The sequence below is a fragment of the Salvia miltiorrhiza genome, unplaced genomic scaffold (genome assembly GCF_028751815.1).
Source record: "Salvia miltiorrhiza cultivar Shanhuang (shh) unplaced genomic scaffold, IMPLAD_Smil_shh original_scaffold_438, whole genome shotgun sequence".
Lineage (NCBI taxonomy): Eukaryota > Viridiplantae > Streptophyta > Magnoliopsida > Lamiales > Lamiaceae > Salvia > Salvia miltiorrhiza.
In genome coordinates this window covers 203,659-224,294 of record NW_026651547.1, presented here as the reverse complement: position 1 = coordinate 224,294, position 20,636 = coordinate 203,659, and the positions used below count along the sequence as shown (strand labels likewise).

General features: G+C 36.4%; 1 protein-coding gene across 3 annotated transcripts; it reads left to right on the top strand.

Moving 5' to 3' along the window:
- The first annotated feature begins 14,027 nt into the window (after positions 1–14,027).
- On the top strand, positions 14,028–16,559 carry LOC131004598 (6-phosphogluconate dehydrogenase, decarboxylating 2). 3 transcript variants are annotated; one of them, XM_057931304.1, is made up of 2 exons: positions 14,028–14,157; positions 14,972–16,559. In XM_057931304.1, the coding sequence occupies exon 2, from the start codon at positions 14,980–14,982 to the stop codon at positions 16,435–16,437; it is 1,458 nt and encodes a 485-aa protein (XP_057787287.1). In that variant the 5' UTR covers positions 14,028–14,157; positions 14,972–14,979; the 3' UTR covers positions 16,438–16,559. The 3 variants fall into 3 exon arrangements, with proteins under 3 accessions (XP_057787287.1, XP_057787286.1, XP_057787289.1); XM_057931303.1 differs by having other exon boundaries at positions 14,041–14,157; positions 14,958–16,559; XM_057931306.1 differs by having other exon boundaries at positions 14,092–14,157; positions 14,945–16,559.
- Positions 16,560–20,636: the final 4,077 nt, after the last annotated feature.

Below are 20,636 nucleotides of genomic sequence, written 5' to 3'. Positions count from 1 at the left end.
ATCAGTCTGGAATGACTCGAGTATCTCAAGGGAGATACTTCGCTGAGCAAAGAAGACTTCAACCACTCATCAGACAGAACTTCTACAAGAGTGAGGCCTTCAAAAGAAAATCTCAACAGAAGAATGCTCATGTGCCAACTGAAAAGCCAACTACTTCAGTCAGACATTCAGCAAAGCGCAAAAGATCAGCCAGACCAATTCTGAAACAGATATGGGTTCCAAAGGGAACTCGAGCTAACATCGAAGGACCCAAATCTTGTAGAAGTTCTCCTTTGGAGTAGAGGGCTCATCAACTGCTATTTTCTCAATCTCCTCATCTTTCTCCTCGGCATCCTGCAGCTTTGAATATAACTGATGTTGTGCATGCCTGTCCGATTCTTCGAGCAATCTTTCCAGATCTTCCACTATACGCCTATACTCCGAGGGACACATCAGTCAAACATCAGGAGCCATGAAATAAAAAAATAAAAAATAAATAAGATCCTGAAATAATGCCTAAGTCCTATCAGAAATATTAAAGTAAATTCTACACAGTCCCCGGCAACGGCGCCAAAAAGTTGATCACTAATTTCTTAGCAACAAAAACTGCAACTAACACAGGCAATTGTAGCAAATAATAAGCAATCGAGTATCGTATCCACAGAGATTGTAAAACTGAAATTACTTTAGCTATTCCCTGAACAGACACTCACAGTAGACATGCAAAACAAATAAGACGGTGAATCAAATACTAAACTTAATAACAAAATCTAAACAGCAGAAAAACAATGATAAATAAATCAAATATTAAAAGACTCTGACCCTAGGGATGTACTTTTACTAATTAATTACATGCATTTAACCTATTGATTCAATTACCAATTTAATCCAACCCTGATGAGAGAACATAGAACTATTCACAAGCTTCTCTAACGAACACCTATGAAAGTAGATTAATTTACCCCCCTTCACATTCACGACTCCAATGAATAAATTAACTCCCAAGCGTACACAAAGAATAGCTCCCTATAGTTTCACATATCCCATTCAAGTGTCAAGGCTATTACTATAACATGCATTCCTGAATCGGCTGAACAATTATCGCATTCAAGTCTTCAAATCGAACAACTAGACATGTAAATTATTGGCCAAATAATTCACAAGAAAATTAAGCACCAGGAATCATGAATCACAAGTTGGAGGGCTAATTGATATCAATAAATCATACACAAATAATTAATCAGTTATGTACAAACCCTAGGTTCAGATTAACGAATTAGCCAGACATACTAAAATAAATCAAAAGCATAAATAAAAAGAAAGCAATTGAAATAAATAAAATAGATAAAACCCGGAAGAATGTTGAATGACAGCTTGAATCTTGTAGGAAAATAAAGCTAATCTATGAAAACAATAAAAGTCTAAGTTTCAAACTGAAAAGATGGAGAAAAGAGGTAAAAAGTTGTGTCTAATAGGTCAGGGAAAGGACCTATATATAAGCACAGGAGATAAATACAGTGTAGAACTCGAAAATACTGATAAAATCCGAAAATCCCAAAAATTCGAAAATTCGGAAATTCCCGTCGGACACTATTCACTGCTGCGCGCGACTTTCTTGTTTCGGCCATATCTTTCTCGTCCGAACTCGGATTTGCGAACCATTTGGGCCTACGAACTCGTATCGAGACGAACTACAACTTTCATTAAGGTCAACAGTCAAAATTCGAACTCCATATTTCTGTAAAATTCATCAAAGTACGAGCAAGTAACATATTTCACAAGATAAAACAATTTAATCATAAAACAACTACCAAACACTCAATTTCCTATAAAATTAACATCATAAGAACATTAAAAATCATGGAAACATGAGTGTTATCACTATGGTGTGCTCAACATGGGTAACGCCAGTATCACTAATGTTAGATTTGTTTCTGGTCTTAAACATAATCTGCTGTTTGTGAGTCAATTTTGTGACAGCGGTTTCACAGTGAAGATCAAAAAGGATGAATTCACTGTTAGAAACAATCAAAAGAAGGTGGTTCTGAAAGGTTTCAGACAAGGGAGTCTCTACGTCGTTTCATGGGAAGACAGCCCACCAGAAACGTGCCTCATCAGCAAAAGCAGCTCGGAGTTCAACTGGCTGTGGCACAAGAGACTCAACCATCTCAATTTCAAGACGATCAACAAGCTTGCTAAACATCAACTGGTAGAAGGTCTGCCTTCTATTGTGTTCCAGAAGAAGCAAGAATGTGAAGCATGTCAAAGAGGAAAGCAGACGCGAATGTCATTCAAGTCAAAATCAGGACACTCCTCTGGAAGAATTCTTCAACTACTTCACATGGATCTGTTTGGCCCAATCTCTCCAAGAAGCTACAACGGTAGGAAGTACACCTTAGTTGTTGTGGATGATTATTCACGATATACTTGGGTTATCTTTCTCTTCTCGAAGAAAGAGACACTGGAGGAACTGCCAAAGCTGCTGAGAAGACTGAGCGTCGAAAAGGAAGTCAACATCATCAGCATCAGATCTGATCGTGGGACTGAGTTCCTCAATACTGTCATTCGTGAGTATTGTGATGAACAAGGAATCGGTCATCAAACTTCTGCAGCAAGAACTCCTCAATAGAATGGAGTTGCAGAAAGAAGAAACAGGTCTTTGAAGGAAGCAGCAAGGACGATGCTAGCCGAATCAAAACTCCCCTTGAAGTTTTGGGCCGAAGCAGTCAACAACACATGCTACACGCAGAATCGCTCCTTCCTCACTCAAAGACATGGAAAAACTCCATACGAGTTATGAAAGAACAGGAAGCCTTCAATTGCTTATTTTCATGCTTTCGGTTCTAGGTGTTTCATCCACAACAACGAAAAGAAGAGGTTAAACACATTTGATAGCAAGGCTGATCCAGGAATCTTTCTTGGATACTCTGGAACAGGACGATCCAGCAAAGCCTATCAAGTGTTTAATTCTCAAACTCTTTGTGTTGAAGAAACACCACATGTTGTCTTTGATGAGTCTACAGATGATTTCAGGAAACAGGAAATTGAGAGATGTGTTGAGAACACTGAAGTTTCCAAAGCTGAAATCCACAACACCGAGCCTTCTACTGTCTTGGTGTGGGGACCAGAAAAAGATGAAGATACTGAGAAGCTTCAGTATCAAAAGATCAGCCAAAGGTCTGAAGTTCAGACTGGAGCCAATGCAGATGGCATCAGTCAAGGGGGAACTCCAGTTGCTGAAGATCGAGTTGAACGTGCCGAAGAAGCCCCAACTCAACTCTCCCCTGCTCCAGAAGGTGCTCAACACTTCAGAACCATTATGACTGAAGATGCCCCACCCTCACCAAAAGAGATCAAGAAGTAACGAAGATGGTTTGAACTCCATTCAAAGGAAAACATCATTGAAGAACCATCAGACGGTGTCAAGACTCGAAGATCAATGTGCAACCTCGTCTTTGATATCAATCAGAATTACATCAACGAAGATAAGAATTTCAGCTGTTTCTTATCATCTACAGAGCCCAAGGAAGTTGAAGAAGCTCTGAAGTCCACTCAATGGGTCATCGCAATGCAAGAAGAACTCAATGAATTCAACCGGAATTCAGTTTGGGAGCTTGTGAATCGACCAGACGATGCAAAGGTGATTGGCTTGAAATGGATTTTCAAAAATAAGAAAGACAAAGAAGGAAACGTTGTGAGAAACAAGGCAAGGCTTGTAGCAAAAGGATACAGTCAAGAAAAAGAAATCGACTACGACGAAACGTTCGCTCCAGTTGCCAGATTGGAAGCAGTCAGACTCTTCTTAGCCTTCGCAGCTCACAAAGGTGTCAAGGTACACCAAATGAATGTAAAGTGTGCATTTCTCAATGGAGTGCTCACCGATGAAGTCTACGTGGAACAACCTCCAGGCTTTGAGGTTGCTGGACCAGAAAAGGTGTACAAGCTGAATAAAGCGCTCTATGGCTTGAAGCAAGCTCCAAGAGCATGGTATGATACTCTCTCGGAGTATCTTGTTGAACAAGGTTTCAAGAAAGGATCTGTGGACAGAACGTTGTTCACTCTCAAAGAATGAGAAGATCTCTTACTTGTTCAAATTTATGTCGATGACATAATTTTCGGATCCAAATCCGAACGCATGTGCAAGAAGTTTGCTGACATCATGACCAACAAGTTCCAAATGTCCATGATGGAAGAAATGAATTTCTTTCTCGGATTGCAAGTCAAGCAGACCAGCGAAGGAATACTGATCAGTCAGTCCAAGTATGCCAAGGAACTAATAGTCAAGTTCGGTATTCAGCACATGAAATCAGTCAAGATCCTAATGAACACAAACTGGAAAGTTCATCCAGGTTCAGAAGAAAAATCTGTCTCTTCGACGAAGTACAGAGAAATCATTGGATCATTGCTGTATTTGACTGCGAGCAAACCAGACATCGCATTTGCAATCGGGGTATGTGCAAGATATCAGTCAGATCCAAAGGAAGCTCATTTGGATGCAGCCAAACGAATACTACGATATCTTAAAGGCACACCCAATTTAGGATTGTGGTACCCAGCAGACGACGACTTCAAGCTCACCGGATATTCAGACTCAGATTTTGCTGGATGCAAAATTGATCGCAAATCAACCTCCGGAACCTGTCAATTCCTAGGCAACAAGCTCATCTCTTGGTTTTCAAAGAAGCAGACTTCAGTCGCCAGCTCCACAACTGAAGATGAATATGTTGCTGCCGGAAGCTGCTGCTTTCAACTCCTGTGGTTAGTCCAACAGTTGAAGGACTATGGGATGGACGAAAAAGAAGTCCCAATCTATTGCGACAGCTCCAGTGCTATTTCAATCTCCCAGAATCCAGTTCATCACACCAGAGTCAAGCATATTGCTATTCGACATCACTTCATCCGTGATCACGTCGAAAAGAAGAATATCTCTGTTGAATGGATTCCAACTGCTGTTCAGAGAGCGGACTTGCTGACCAAAGCTCTTCCAGAAGAAAGGTTCAACGATCTGTGTGGAAAGATCGGCCTCATCAACCCTGAAGAGTGATGTTGTGTTTGAAGATTTTCTCAAACAGTCATGCTGACTGGTGGTCAACCAACTGTTGTTCTACGACCGCTGACGTGGAAAGCAATCAAGACACAAGCGCTCATCTGAAGAGAAGTCATCCTGCTGAATCAACCAGGATCAAGTGGTATCGACTGACTACAATGATCAGTCAATCAGTAAGTATTTTTCAAGCTTACTATTTAAAATCAGTTATATCAGTTAAGAGCTTTGAGTTTTAATTCAAAATCTTTCTCTAACTGATCAGGTTCTTTCAAAACCTTTAACTGATTGCTGGAAAATGGAATATCCGTGAAGGACGAGTATTTTAAAAAAAAGGGAAAATCTGTTTTGATTGAACTTGTCCTGATCTTTACCAAAAATCTTTCCAACCTTTTTGCCTCTGTGATCAAATTTCTTGAGAACCTCATTGACTTGACATAATGCAATGATACCTCTCACCTTTTTGAAGCTTCAGTCCCCTGCAGTGACGGCGGACGTGAATTTTTACTTCAAAAACATTTTAGGCACAATTTTCAAAAACCTTTTCATCTTCTTACTTGGTAAAATTTGTCTATTTATACCACGTTGTCTTCACACATTTTTCTGCATCAACTAACAAGTCTCCACAGCCTTCACTGTGAGAAAAAAAATTCCAATCTTTCCAAAGTTGCAGAGAAAATTTGTTCCGACAAAAGGAGAAATCAATGACTGCAAAGTCATGGTGTGGGAGAATGACGCTCACATACCTGGTCTTCACCGGACCCTTCCACTGGATCTCAACGTCTCTCCGACGTCAAAGTTTGCTCTACCCTCACTTGTATCCAGCGAAGCGAGTGTCTTCTATCCTCATGCCCGGCACATGGTTTGAAATACCTGTCTGAAGAAGATGGATTTCACCTGGGTCTCAGGAAAGCCTTTCACCCTTTCGTGAAGCTTTCATGTGGTGCAACAACAATGAGCAGGAGCTCGTTGTCAACCGGCGCAATATCGACAGTGCCTATCCTCACGATAGCCGTTGATTCGATTTTCCTTACCCATACACCTCTCCTCTTATGCTTCTTTCTCTCCACCGAAAACCCTCTCCTCAACCTCCTTTGGTTTGCATGTTCACTGCTCTCTTCTTCCCAGTTTCGAGAGTCATGCAAATCAACCCATGCCCCTTTCTTCGTTTCCTCTCATCTTTCACTTTTTTTTTCTAAACCTCCGCGTTCTCCGTCTACCTCTTACCCTCAGCATCTTTCTCTGGACCATTCTGCGATTCTGTTTCCTCGCAGTGGTCTTAGCTTCATCCTTCAGTCAAACCCACATTTTTGATGTTGCCAAAAAGGGGGAAAGTTCTTAAAAGACTTATTCTCAAAAGACTGAAGACGATCAAGCAAAATGATCATCCAATGATCATGAGAAAGATTAGCCAAAAGGATAAGACCTCAACTCAACGGAAAACAAGTGAGACTGGAACAAGCTTAGGAACATGAAGACACGAAGACAAAAGATGAAGATCAAGAAGTTCAAGGCGCAGCCAAACAGACTGCTGGAGTCCATGGGTTTTCCATGTTGTTTTTGTTTTTCTTTTTACTCCAATGTAAGTCTTGCTCTGTACCACGACTGATGGCTTATCAGTCTTTCATTAATTAAAAGAACTTCTTTTTGATCTCAACCTGAAGACAATGACTCTTTGTCCAGGCTCTGATTATAGTTTTTATGTCTTCTCCTTGTTCTGTTTTAGAACTGTTTCGTTCTTGACTCTAAGTACAAGTTTTTAGGTTCTATTGTTAAGGGGAAATTGTATTCACCCCAGTTTTAGAACTTGTGCTGTGAGTTCAGTCTTTTTGTTTGTCTAGAACTGCTGTATGGTTTTGGCATCATCAAAAAGGGGAAAATTGTTGGGAACCTTGTGGAATATCCTAATCCTTGTTTTGATGATACCAAAATTTATAGGTCTTAATTGTAATAGACTAGAACAGTATTGAACTCAAGTGTTAGAGTTCGTTTCTAGTTTAGCTTGTGGTTCTGAAGACTGAAGACTGAAGACTGAAGGACGAAGGACTGAAGACTGAAGACTGAAGATACAAACTGAAGTATCAGTTGAAGAATCAGTTCGGAACTGATTACTTAATGCGTGCAGCGTGGACTCAGCGGACTGATACTAAAGTCAAGTATCAGTTAAACATTCTTCCTAGGACTGAACTTCCAACGTTCAAAGGAAGCCACGTACTCACAAAAGTACGGCCGCATTAAATGCAGAGATCTCAGGATCTTCTTATCTCGGCAGAGGTCATTCCTATTTGGTGGCTACTTTATCAGAGACGTCACATCTCATGTCCTTCAAGAGAGTCGTTTCCACCAAACAAGGAACCTCGAAGATTGAAGCCTCAGCCCAAATTCGAAATGCTCTCCAACGGAAGAAATCTTGAAGACGTTCTCCACCAACGGATCTATTCAAGAGCTCTCCTATAAATAGCGCTCGAGGATCACTTCAATCTTCACCGATTCAACGACATAAGCTGAAGCTCTGCCAAAATCGCTACTCAGCCTAAAGCTTAACCTCCCCAAAACTTGAATCGAAGAAGAGAATTCCAAAGCCAAAATCAGTCACTGCTGATTACATACATTTTCTTAGACCTTAGGCAAACCTCTGTTTACCCAGAAGCCAAGGTCAAACTTGCTCCAAAGAACTTGTTCTTTGCAGTATAGTTGGCACCCGTTCAAACCTCCTTTCAAGAATAAAGAGAAGAGTGTTTGAGTGATTCGGAGTTCAGAAAGGTACTCTGACTCTGAGAGTCTTAGCGCGGGTTGTGCTAAGCGAGAGAAATCCGACGCGAGTGAAGCGTGGGTACTGAAGAAGTGGTTTCTTCAGTGGTACGGTTGTGTACACCCGGCAAGCACACGGTTTGGTTTGCAGTGCACCTGTTAAGCACTTACGGAGTGGATTGTTGGTCTGATCAACCGACCGTGGATGTAGGAAATGATTTTTCCGAACCACGTAAAAGTCTCTGTGTTATTTACAGCTTTCAGTCTTTCATTCCTACTTGTGTTGTTTCAATTGACAAACTGAATACTGAATAACTGCAAAGAGAAACCTAAGACTAACAACGTGCTCAACCAAGGCTATTGCGAAACTAAGTTTAATTTCCGCTGCGTATGATATCAGTCTGACTGATCTATCTTCTGATAGTCAGGAAGAGTGTTATCATCTCTGTTTTAGCAAACTCGACTGAAGCCCTTACGTGCATCAGTTAAGTTCCAGTAACTTAACTGATAACTCCTTACTGAAGAGCTTTCAGTATCAGTCGTCAACCCTGTTTGGTTAAAACTGTTTTCAGTTAACAGGCGTCACTGTTTGCGTGTAAAGTTTCGTTTTGATCTCATTCTTTAGATCCCTCTGCTTTCAGAGGAAATTGTAAAAATAGCCCATAGGTGTATTCCCCCCCCCATACACCTATTCGAGACCCTCCGGACCTAACACACAGGGTCTCGAGTACTGACCCGGATCCATTCTTTTTTCTCTTTTAAAATAAATTTACAAATATCAAATTAACCAAAAATAAAATCATAATTATTATCTAGAGTTTTAATAATTATTCAAAAATAAATAAATAAAATTTAAATATATATTATATAGATAAATATATATACAATTAATATCATAAGATAAGCCTAAAAGGTTAAGGTGTTGGAGGAGATGCTGTTGTGCGGGGCGGTGAAGAAGCTGGTGGCGTTGCTACATGTAAGCGGTGGGCAGTCGACAACCAAGAGAATGGGCGCGTGCGAGCTGACAAGGTGCAAGTCAGAATCGATGAGTACGGGGGCGGTTAAGTTGATGCAGGAGGTGTGTTGCTGAAATTATAAAAATAAAATAAAAAATTAAGGTGCAGATCAACCCCTGAAGTAGAGGGTGCAATTAAACTCAAACGTTAACGGACACTTAACGGCGTTAGGTCAGAGAGGGGAATTTGCACCATTTTCTTGGAGTTCAGGGGTTTAGTTGCACACACAGTGAGTAAGAGGGGTTATACGCTATAGGGGCTACTACTTCGGGGGCCAATCTGCACCTTTTCCCTTTTTTTAAATAATCATGTAAACTTTTTTTAAAGTAAAAAAATGGCTTCTACTTATTTTTTCACCAACAAACGAAAATAAAATGAAAACAAATGTATGATGTTCAACATTAGAGATAAATGAGAGTGGATAAAAATTTATTTTGACTCTTTAAATGATCATAACTTATTCATTTCAAATTCATTTTTATAACTTTTACATTGAATTAAAGACTTACTCATAATCTTTAATTTAAAATATGTTTTCATGAATTGAAGTTAATGATTTTTTGAAAAGAATTAAAATAGAAAAAAGAAAAGAGAAAATTTGGTGGGAAAAAATGAGAGGAGTAAAAAAAATCGGAGGTAAAAAACTCCTCTTTTTGTTATATATAGATGAGAAACTCAAGACCTCTTCAAAGACAAATCTTTTTCTATTGAGTAGTTCTATTTGAACAAAGTATGTCTAGACAAAAAAAATGTTAAATATTTTAAAAATTTTAGTTCAAATTTAAAAAGGGTTAAATTAGTTTTATTTTTTTCTCCACATTGCTATTTCTTAAAAAATTTAATTATTATTATTATTATTATTTTGTAATTTATGTACTTAAAAAATAATAAAAATTTAAAAATTACAAAAAAAAAACTACATTGTGAAGAAAATAATAAAACTAACTATTTTTTTTTCATTTTGAACCAAAAATTTTAAATAAATTATTTTTTCAAAAAAATTTAACTATTTTTTGTCCGAACATATTTTGTCCAAATAATATTATTTTCTAGTATTCTCTGCATTGACAAAAGAACCAAAATTCTAAAATCTTTGATTTTTAAGAAGAAATTTTAGGCCTGGATAATTCTATTTATAACCCCGATTTTACTCTTTATAGCCCCTTATTTAATAAACTATTAATAATAATTATATATAGGTTATTTTACCCTCAGTCGCCATTCTTTTTCTTTTTTAACGTGAGTTTAGCCCCCATTATAGGCTATTAATTCTGAAACAAATCATTCTAGAAAATTGATGTTTTCCTCTGTAAAATTTTCATGGATTTTACTCATTTCTCTTTTGCAGGAAAAGTTAATTAAAAATAAATCGTGGGGTTCAAATTTGATTACGGATGAGACATATATCAACAATTTAACATAAATAATAGAAAACTCTTAGATGAACTTGAGTATCGTCAATGAAACAGTAAAAGATGAGCTGAACACTTGAAGAACACAAGCGAAAATATCTTTCTCTCCATGAAAGTACTCAGTTGCATTAGATAGCGTCCGGTTACAAAGGTAGTGATCCATTGATATGAGTGATACAAATGAGGTAAAATAGTAAGAATAATTATATTCACGTACGTTGCGTGCTAATGTCTAACTTCCTACCATTTATCAGGAGCACTACTACGTACTAACTAACTTCTCAACTTTTGTCGGGTGTCTTTATCCATTAAGGGCGTGTTTGGTTTTGGATAAGGGATTAGTCAGTATAGTTAGTAAACTAGATTATTAGCGTGGATAAATATGTATTATTAATATTGGTTGGTTGTTTGCTATTATGGTTAATTAATCATGTTTTTTATTTGGTATCCATATTTCTAGGTTAGATAAGCTTAAAAATTGACACAATTGCAGGACCGTATTAATTATCCTGCGTAATCCGAGGGGGGAGGCGGTATTAATTATCCCGCGTAATCCGAATTTTTAGCTCAGGGCCTTCACATATTGCAGGGCCGTCTGCATAAGTGTTATAGAATACCAAATTCTTTACTACTCTGTATTAACTTAACTAATATGCTGTAAAATCCAAAACCAAACACGCCCTAAGTATCCGATATTGATTCTTCCTATTGTGGCGGCTCTGGTTCAAGAACGATCAACGCTGGCTTCTTTGGATTACATCGGCTCTGACTATGGTAAAACGGATGTTTGTGAAATCCCTTTAGATTGTAGCAGCTCTGTCAGGGTGAATGTCAGCTCTAAATATGTACATATATATTATTTCTTTTATGCACGTTATTTATGTTTATTATAGTGAACACAATTATTATACTAGTCAACGTTGATGTAGGATTCACTTCTCATTAATTACATAAATTATTAATACCTTGCTTGAATGGTTCAAAATCTTCTTTATAATAGCATTAGGCCTTAACCTACATGGCATGCTTAGAATTGCTCCATTTCAAAAACTTACCATATATATTCTTCATTATTTATTAACTATTACATTCCATATAAAGATTCATTAATCCTAATAAATATAATTAATTGTAGATGTGTGTGTGTGTGTATATATATATATATATATATATATATATATATATAATAATATTAACATTACATATAATCTAAGTTAATAAATTTTATTATTTATTTTATCAAGATAAAAATTAGATTTACATGTCTGACAAGAAAAAATAAATTGGTGTGATTAAGTAAATTATTTATTCAATTTCATTTAGTTATAAAATAATATATTTGTATATATTTCTTAAAATAAAATTTGGATACAAATTGATTTTTATGAAAATTTATCAATCAAATTACCAAATAGATTAATACAATTTGAATCTCGAATCAAGTTTCATAAGCTTCACATGAGATTTTTCCAAACTTAGAGCATCCACACTGGGGGGTAACTTGAAAGCTTACTTGATAGAAGGGGGATCACTGAGTAAGGAGGCCACAGTGGGGTGACTTGATAGATTACTTGATCTTTTTAGTTTTGATTTTTGTATTTTTCATTTAAATTTAATTGCACAAATTTAAATAACATAATTTACTTCAAATTTAAATTGCATTAGTTTTAAAATCCTAAAAATTACATTAAAAATTACATAAATCTTAAAAATTTAAAACATATCCTAAAATAACTATTCCGGCTCCGGTTGGAAGTACATTTGAGCAATCAATTGTTTGTGCAACTTGATCTCATTGATGATCTCCTGCGCTACCCCGTCGGACGTGTGAATGAAGTGGAGAAGTGAGGGAAATTAAAAGAGAGAGAGAGAGAGAGAGAACGGCTAGAAAGCCGTTGGGATTCTTGGGAATCAAAAGGAGAAGAAAACAATAATTGGGAATCTGCCATAGCAGTTTGAATTTTCAAAATTCGATTTTTTTTTAAAAATAGGCATGTGTGTGACACGCGCCAATTCTTAAAGCTATCAGGGCATACCCAATCTATCGGGTCTTCCTCGAGTAAGGAGGAGTTGCAGTGGGGTACTCGATCTCCCACTTACTCGAGTAGGTGAGATTGAGTACCCCACTGTGGGCTCTTAGTTATGGTCTTTCAAACTTTATATGAGATAATGTTCATGAGTCAATTTTGTTCTTTCGAATTTCAAACGGAGTGGTGCTCGAAACTCATTTATGATATTTCAAACTACACATGAAATAATGCACAAGCATTTGTCAAGATTTTTCAAGTTGCATACAATATACATGTTTAGAAGTAGTTATGATCCTACAAGCTTAAGATGATAATGATATTTAAAGTTGCACACGAGATAATTTTTGTAACTTAGTTGTGGTCATTAAAAGTTCAAATGTGATGATAATCACAAGTTAAATTTGCTATTTCAAACTCCAGATGAGATGATTCTCGAAACCCAATTATAATATTTGAAGCTAATAATGCATAAAATTTTGTCAAGAAAATGATGTTTTCAAGTTAGTTATGATGTTGGAAGCTCCACAAATCATACAATCTCACAAGTCAACTTTGAATTTTAAAGCTCCAAATAGTGGTGTTAAAAAAATTGACGCATAAAAACTCATTTTCTGTATTTTAAGGTCCACACGAGATGATGCTCAAAAGTGTGGTGTTCAACGTTAGATATCGTCTTCCAGGCGTTAGATGATGATATGATCCTACGTAGTTTAGACGAGATGATGCCCAGATGAAGAAAATCTTCAATCTTATATCGACCTTTTTCAAAACATTATTAAATAAAAATTTATATAAAAATAAATTTATTATTCTAACAAAAAGTTAACTTTTAATTAAAGAATATGGTTCAGATTAATATAATTTCAATTATATTATCTCAAATTAAATAAATTTTAAAATAATTTTTATATAAATAATTTCTTATATAAAAATAATATCATATAATTTGAATAATAATATAAAATAATTACCCGTCGAATTTCGACGGATTACACACTAGTTAAATTTACACGAGAAAGATATGGACGCTAATAACATCTTTTATTTTCACATTTCCTCAACACCAACTCTTTTTGTCTTTTTTATTCATTGTAACGTTTTTTTTTTTTCAGTTAATTAAATTTTCGAGCTCGTCCCACTTATCGAGGAACTTCGAATCCTCTTTCCAAACCTCACAATTGGTATTAACTTCCTTCTTCCGTAATCATGTATTTGCTCATGTCAATGGCTATATTCTCCTCCAATATCTCGGTTAAATTGATGTCTTTTTCCTTTGTGGTCAACTGGTCATTATTACTTTGTGATAAGGAATATTCCAGAACATTCTCAAGTTCAACGGGAACGAGATGAGAGAAAAGAGGAGAGAGAAGCCACGAATTGAACCGAAACTTCACTGGAGAAAGTGTATGTACCTGTAAAAGTGTAAGATACTTTTCAAAATAATAAAAAGTTACTAGAGAAACCGCCATTGAAATCGGCGAAAAAGATGAAGAAGAGAAAATGGTGATGTCCATTTAAATTTTGCTATAAAATAATTTTTGGAATTGGGATAAATTTTTTGAAAAATTAGGTATTTTAATTTGAAGGCTAAATTTATAAGATAAAATAGTAAATTATAATTACTATTTAAAACGTGGGCTAAAGAGTAAAAAGTGGGGCTATGAATAGATTAGAATGACCCTTTAGGCCCCTAACCATCATAAATCATTAGGCCTTGATTATTGGCCCATCCTAAAAAGTCCACATCGAATAGCCCAATTTACAATTTATCCCACAACCACAAGCATCAATGCCGGCCGATTGAGTTATGATTTCACCCAACATTTGGTTTCACCATCTCTCTTCCTAAGACAAACGAGGCCGAAATTTTTATTTCTGGGTTCTCAGTTTTGGAGGTTTCTTGATACAGTTCGGATTCAGCAGAGGTAAATCTCGTCAAGACTGATCTTTTACTGTTGGATCATAGAATTTGATTCTTTCATTTCTCGACTATATATTCTGCTCAGCTACTGCTTCTTTTAGCTTATCAACTGTATAAAGTCGAAACGTAGTTTGCTATGTTTGAAATGGAGAGTTTACATGTGTATTCTTCTTGTTTTTATTTTCGCTATGAATTTATCTTTGATTAGAATATGGGCTTTCAATCTGAATATAGATATAGTATATCTTACTCTTTAGTGTTTACTCCTTTTATTCATTCTTGTAAATCGTAGTGCATCATTTCCGACTTAGAAACACTGTAGCTTTTAAGAAAAATGAATTCAGTTTTGATCAGTTATTTCAACATTATTTATCCATCCTGCTTTGCTGGGTTGGAATAATGAATTCAGTTTTATCAGTTATTTCAACATTTTCATTACACTTATTTGATTGATAATAGTGTGAAAGTGGTGCTTTCTTACCTGCATTTCTGAAGCTGCTATAAACAAGAGATTGAACTTATATGCTGCAGCAGAGTAATCTGATACTAGATTATTTCCATCATTCAGAATTATTCAGGCTTTTATGGTTAATAAAACAGAACATTGTTCATAAAATTTATGATCTTTAAACTGATTAAATCTTTCAAAGTTTGGTTAAAAGTAATAACATCTGGGATCACACTCTACTTGTTAGCACCATAAGATTTTGGTCAGTGATGGTTGTATTTTGCTTTGGCTCTGAGCAGAACTGCTAACCTAATATAAGTATGATTTCCCATGTAAAAATAAGTCGGCATCTTTAGTTGTATTCAAGCAGGAGAGGAAATGGCTACACCAACAAGAATTGGCCTTGCTGGTCTGGCTGTGATGGGTCAAAATCTTGCCCTCAACATTGCAGATAAAGGATTCCCCATCTCTATTTATAACCGCACGACTTCAAAAGTTGATGAGACCGTTGAACGAGCTAAACAGGAAGGAAACCTCCCAGTTTATGGTTTTCATGATCCTGCCTCCTTCGTGCAGTCCATCCAAAAACCTCGTGTGATTATCATGCTTGTCAAGGCCGGTGAGCCGGTTGATCAGACAATAAAATCCCTTTCTGTTTACATGGAGAAAGGCGATTGCATCATAGATGGTGGCAACGAGTGGTATGAGAACACTGAAAGGAGAGAGAAGCAGGTGGCTGAATTGGGTCTTTTATATCTTGGCATGGGAGTTTCTGGTGGAGAAGAGGGTGCTCGTCGTGGACCCTCGCTTATGCCTGGTGGGTCTTTTGAAGCATACAAGTATATCGAAGATATTCTTCTTAAAGTGGCTGCTCAAGTCCCAGATAGTGGCCCCTGTGTCACATATATTGGAAAAGGAGGCTCTGGAAACTTTGTCAAAATGGTTCACAATGGGATTGAATATGGTGATATGCAGCTGATTGCAGAAGCCTACGATGTCCTGAAATCTATCGGGAAGCTCTCCAACGACGAGCTGCACCAAGTGTTTTCAGAGTGGAATAAGGGTGAGCTTCTTAGCTTCTTGATTGAGATCACAGCTGATATCTTTGGCATAAAGGATGATAAGGGGAACGGGTATCTAGTGGACAACGTCCTCGACAAAACAGGGATGAAGGGTACCGGAAAATGGACAATTCAGCAAGCTGCTGAGCTCTCCATTGCAGCTCCAACCATAGCTTCATCATTAGATTCAAGATTTCTCAGTGGGCTAAAGGAAGAAAGGGTCCGAGCTGCCATGGCTTTCAAATCTATCGGGGTCTGCGACATCCTCTCAGACCAAGCAGTAGATAAGCAAAAGTTGATTGATGATGTGAGGCAAGCTCTATACGCCTCCAAAATTTGTAGTTACGCCCAAGGAATGAATTTGATCCGTGCTAAGAGCATTGAAAAGGGATGGGTTTTGAAACTTGGCGAACTTGCTAGGATCTGGAAGGGTGGGTGCATCATACGAGCTGTGTTTTTAGACCGTATTAAGAAGGCTTATGATAGAAACCCGGATCTCGCCAACCTGCTTGTTGATCTGGAGTTTGCAAAGGAGATAATTGATAGGCAATCTGCTTGGAGGAGAGTTGTCACCCTTGCTATTAACTCCGGTATCAGCACTCCCGGTATGTCTTCCAGTCTTGCCTACTTCGACACGTACAGGCGGGAGAAACTGCCTGCTAACTTGGTGCAAGCTCAAAGGGACTACTTTGGTGCTCACACTTATGAGAGGACCGATATGCCAGGTTCTTTCCATACTGAATGGTTTAAAATCGCCAAATACTCAAAGATGTGATTCTGTTTTTTTTTTTTTTTTCCCTTAGCATATCAAACTGCTTCCTATTATTATGGTCTTAAGATATAAAAAAAGAATTATTTTCAGCCCTTAGATCATCAAGATTTACGGTTGATTCGTAACCAATGTTTTAAAGTACGTTTTGTAAGGCGAAACGTTTTTCTTCCGCCTCACAAGGCGTTAGTTTCGAAACGGAGTAAGGCGGAATAAAAAACGGAATTCGTAACAAAACACATAAATTATACCTAATGACATAAAAGACATAAAGACATAGCAAATATTCCAAAATACATAAAAACATAGCAAATAATTCAAAATACATAAGTTCATAGCTGCTATTAAGTGTTTAAAATCTTAAATTAAAGTCGCATACATGAAAAGGAGAGGAGCGCAGAGAGTTGACGCTAGTTGCCGCTGGGTTTTTCAATTTTTAAAACCTTCTGACCTTTTATTTTAATTTTAATATGTTAATTACACTTAAATTATAAGTGCCCATTTAAATTAGGGTTCAATTTAACTAAGCCCATCTATTTTCGCACCTAATGCCCTGAAGCCCAGTCCAATTAAGTTCAGAAAATCAGAAAACCTAACTAGGGTTTGACGCAGCGCCTCACAGCGCCTCACCGCCTTGGCCCGCCTCGGCGAGGTGGAGGCGTACGTTCAGGGGGGGAGGGGGGTAAACGGCGCATGAGGAACGGTATCCTGCCGCCCCGCCTTGAAACGGCGTTTAAGCGGCGTTTTTTTCCGTTTTTTAAAACATTGTTCGTAACCCTATTGGATGAATTTATGATCCTGAGTTCGAATCCCAAAGGTAGCAAAAATTTATTTTTTCACAATTCATACCTTTGTACAGCGAATTCATATGTGTTTTACATAAATTTCATACATTTAAAATTGCTCTTATTTTTATTTTAAGACGTGTTCTCACGGTAGTCCATCCCTATATATATATATATATATATATATATATATATATATATACCAAAGACTAATTTAATTATGAACTAACTGGTTGTGTTTAACCATCCGGGTTCATCCTCTTAAGGGTGTGTTTGGTAGGTCATATTAGGCGAGTTTGTATAGGTAACTGGTCTTATTTATCCGTTTGGTAGCCCATTTCCATAACAAGGCAGGCCCGCACTTATGGCAAGGCCCGTCCCTAATCAACTGTTCCGCCTCTACACTGCATCCGGCGAGAGGGGTCGGTTACCTTTACTGCTGTGCCACAGTAGATTAGTTAAGTTTTTTTATTCCCCATTTGCCCCTTATTAAAATTCAAAAAAAGATAGAATTTTGAGGCAATATGAATGTCTTTTAAAAATGTTTACGGGGTCATAATAGTAATTTCTGCATGTTATCTTACTTTTAGCAAAAGCTGCCAAACACCGCACCATGTTAACATGCGTTTTTCACTTGCATACCAAACACACGAACTCATATAGCAAACTCAATTAAACTTTGAAATATATCCTAATCTTATCTATCCTGCTATAACCCCACCCATAGCTCCTTCTATGCAACAGTTATAAACAGAGTAGTTAGTCTTGATGTTTGCTGTTTCATCTTGATCCATATGAATGAAAACTATATACTCCATATATTAAGAGGAGAAATCAAGCTCCAGACCTTTGCTTTTGTGAAAGTTTGCCAATATGTTCCGTAATCGTTGTTATGCTCCAACACTAATGTATGCTGTGTATCTTTAGTATATTATCTAAATGTTGTTTGGTTACTGCTGCAAGTTGAAAAAATTGTGTTTTTATTGGCAAGTTAATTGCAAGTTTGTTCACTTCTTCTTTCTTTGATCTGCACAAGCTGAAACTGATAACCATAAACCCTATATTCTTTCTTCTTTACCTAAAGATGAAAATACCAAGTTTTGTTGATGTGATTTATATTGATCTTCCGTCTGCAAAAAAAAATGTATATTGATCTTCCACTAAAATAGCACCAGACTCATTAATTGATTGTTGCAATATAGAGGATTGATTGTATGTTTGATTTAATTGGGGACTGATGTTGACATAAGCTTGCTTGATTCCATGAAAGTACGAACAAACTATATTTTCTTTGATGGAAAAGGGGGGAAAGCTTATATTTTCATTATTTTTTCACTCTTTTCATATGTTCTACATGATGGATAATTTTCTTTGGACAACATGAACAAATAATTCGGGCAACTCATTTTTCCTATTTTTCACATTAATTCATGATAAATTGATAATAGTATCATGGATTAGTGGTGTGTAATATTTTTTTTTCATGTTTTCCTCCTTAGAGAACATGAGATAAAAAAATGTGTGATTAAATTTTCATACATTTTCTAATATGCATTCTCTTTAGTTGTAAATATATCATGAAAAAATTAAACATAAGAAAATATATGAAAATTTTATCACACAATTTTTTTATCACTTGAGATTTGAGTAGGGCCGTCTCTGAGGGCGGGCAAGCATAGACGACTGGTCAAGGTCCATCATTTTCGGGGGCCCAAAAATTTTTATATCCTCTTATATATATTATTATTATTATGGGCTCATATTTTATGTATACTACTAGCATTAAAAAAAATTATGGCCCAGAAAGCTGCATTTCAAATTAATTTTGAAGCCCAAAAAAATTATATCCCTAAATACTCGTGGATAATAGTGAAATAGCTTAACTGCGTAACTTTAATTCTTTTTCTTCTGCAACTCTTCACCTCTCATGCAGTTGACTCTTCATCTACTTCATCGGTAAATTCTATGGCGCACATAGGTGCCCAGCACCCTCATACTTTTCCACCGTTGGATGTGTGACACGTGTTTAAGCTTACTTTTGTATTTAACATAAATGTAAAGTTTATATAAAATGAACTCCGTTAACTTCCGTCTGTGTAATTATTGGTTTCGGCAATTGTATTCGACAGCCTATATTTTATGACTTGGCGAAACATTCGGCAGCATGAAATTGCCGAATTCTGATGCCGGATATACCGGTCCCCGAGAATGTAATAATAGCTTGGCGAAACATTCGGCAGCATGAAATTGCCGAATTCTGATGCCGGAAATTTGATTTTTAAAATGACGCCCAAAATGAACTTGGCGAACATTCGGCAACATGAAATTGCCGAATTCTGATGCCGGATATACCGGTCCCCGAGAATGTAATAATAGCTTGGGGAAACATTCAGCAGCATGAAATTGCCGAATTCTGATGCCGGATATACCGGTCCCCGAGAATGTAATAATAGCTTGGCGAAACATTCGGCAGCATGAAATTGCCGAATTCTGATGCCGGATATACCGGTCCCCGAGAATGTAATAATAGCTTGACAGAATAAGTTAACAGCGTTATCTCATTTCTAAAAAAAAAGGGAAAAAAAATTGATTAAATGGTTGAGGACACGTGTCGACAATCAAAGTATGAGGGTGCTGGGCACCTATGTGCGCCATAGAATTTACCCTACTTCATCATAGAGTTGTTCTCAGTTCTCACTTCTCAATTTATTGTTTCAAAAAAATATTTTTCCAATAATTTTCAATCGTTAATGATTAGGAGAAATTATAGATTGTATTATCCTATAGTTATATCTTGTTCTTCAGATTTCAATCTTCAATTTCTTGCCCAACTTTTGAAATTCATTAATTGCTTTGCAATCTCAATTACCTAAATTCTGAAATGCTTTAGTCCCAAATTCTAAGATTTTTTTGAAGAATCGAAGAACTCAGGAAGTACAAGAAAATTCAAGAGGATTGCTATCAGAATTCACGAAGAGAAAATTCATATTGCTCTGCTGCTATTGACAAGTTTCACAATTCCAACATTCTATTATTAATCGATTAGTCCCTTAACCTTTCTTGAAAATTTTTAAAAGCTCAAGCAATATTCTTGATCTCTACGAATATACGTATTGAATTTTGACAATTTGTAAGCTTTATTTTGGTGTCGCCCAAACCCCAGTACAATGCTTCTATGCTTGTTTTTTGTTTATCCTTTTAAATTTTTTATGCATATATAATTTTAATATTATATTAATTATTTTTTAGATTTTCGTCTCAAACTCAATCATCAAGGTGCAACAATCTGACATCTCAATCATTAATTTATTCAGTACTAGTATTCTTTTATTATTATTATTATTATTATTATTATTATTATTATTATTATTATTATTATTATTATTATTATTTGGATAAATTAACAATATTAAATAAAGA

Bases quoted from the DNA above. Each gene is read 5' to 3' on its own strand.
- LOC131004598 (XM_057931304.1), top strand. From the start codon at position 14,980: ATGGCTACACCAACAAGAATTGGCCTTGCTGGTCTGGCTGTGATGGGT.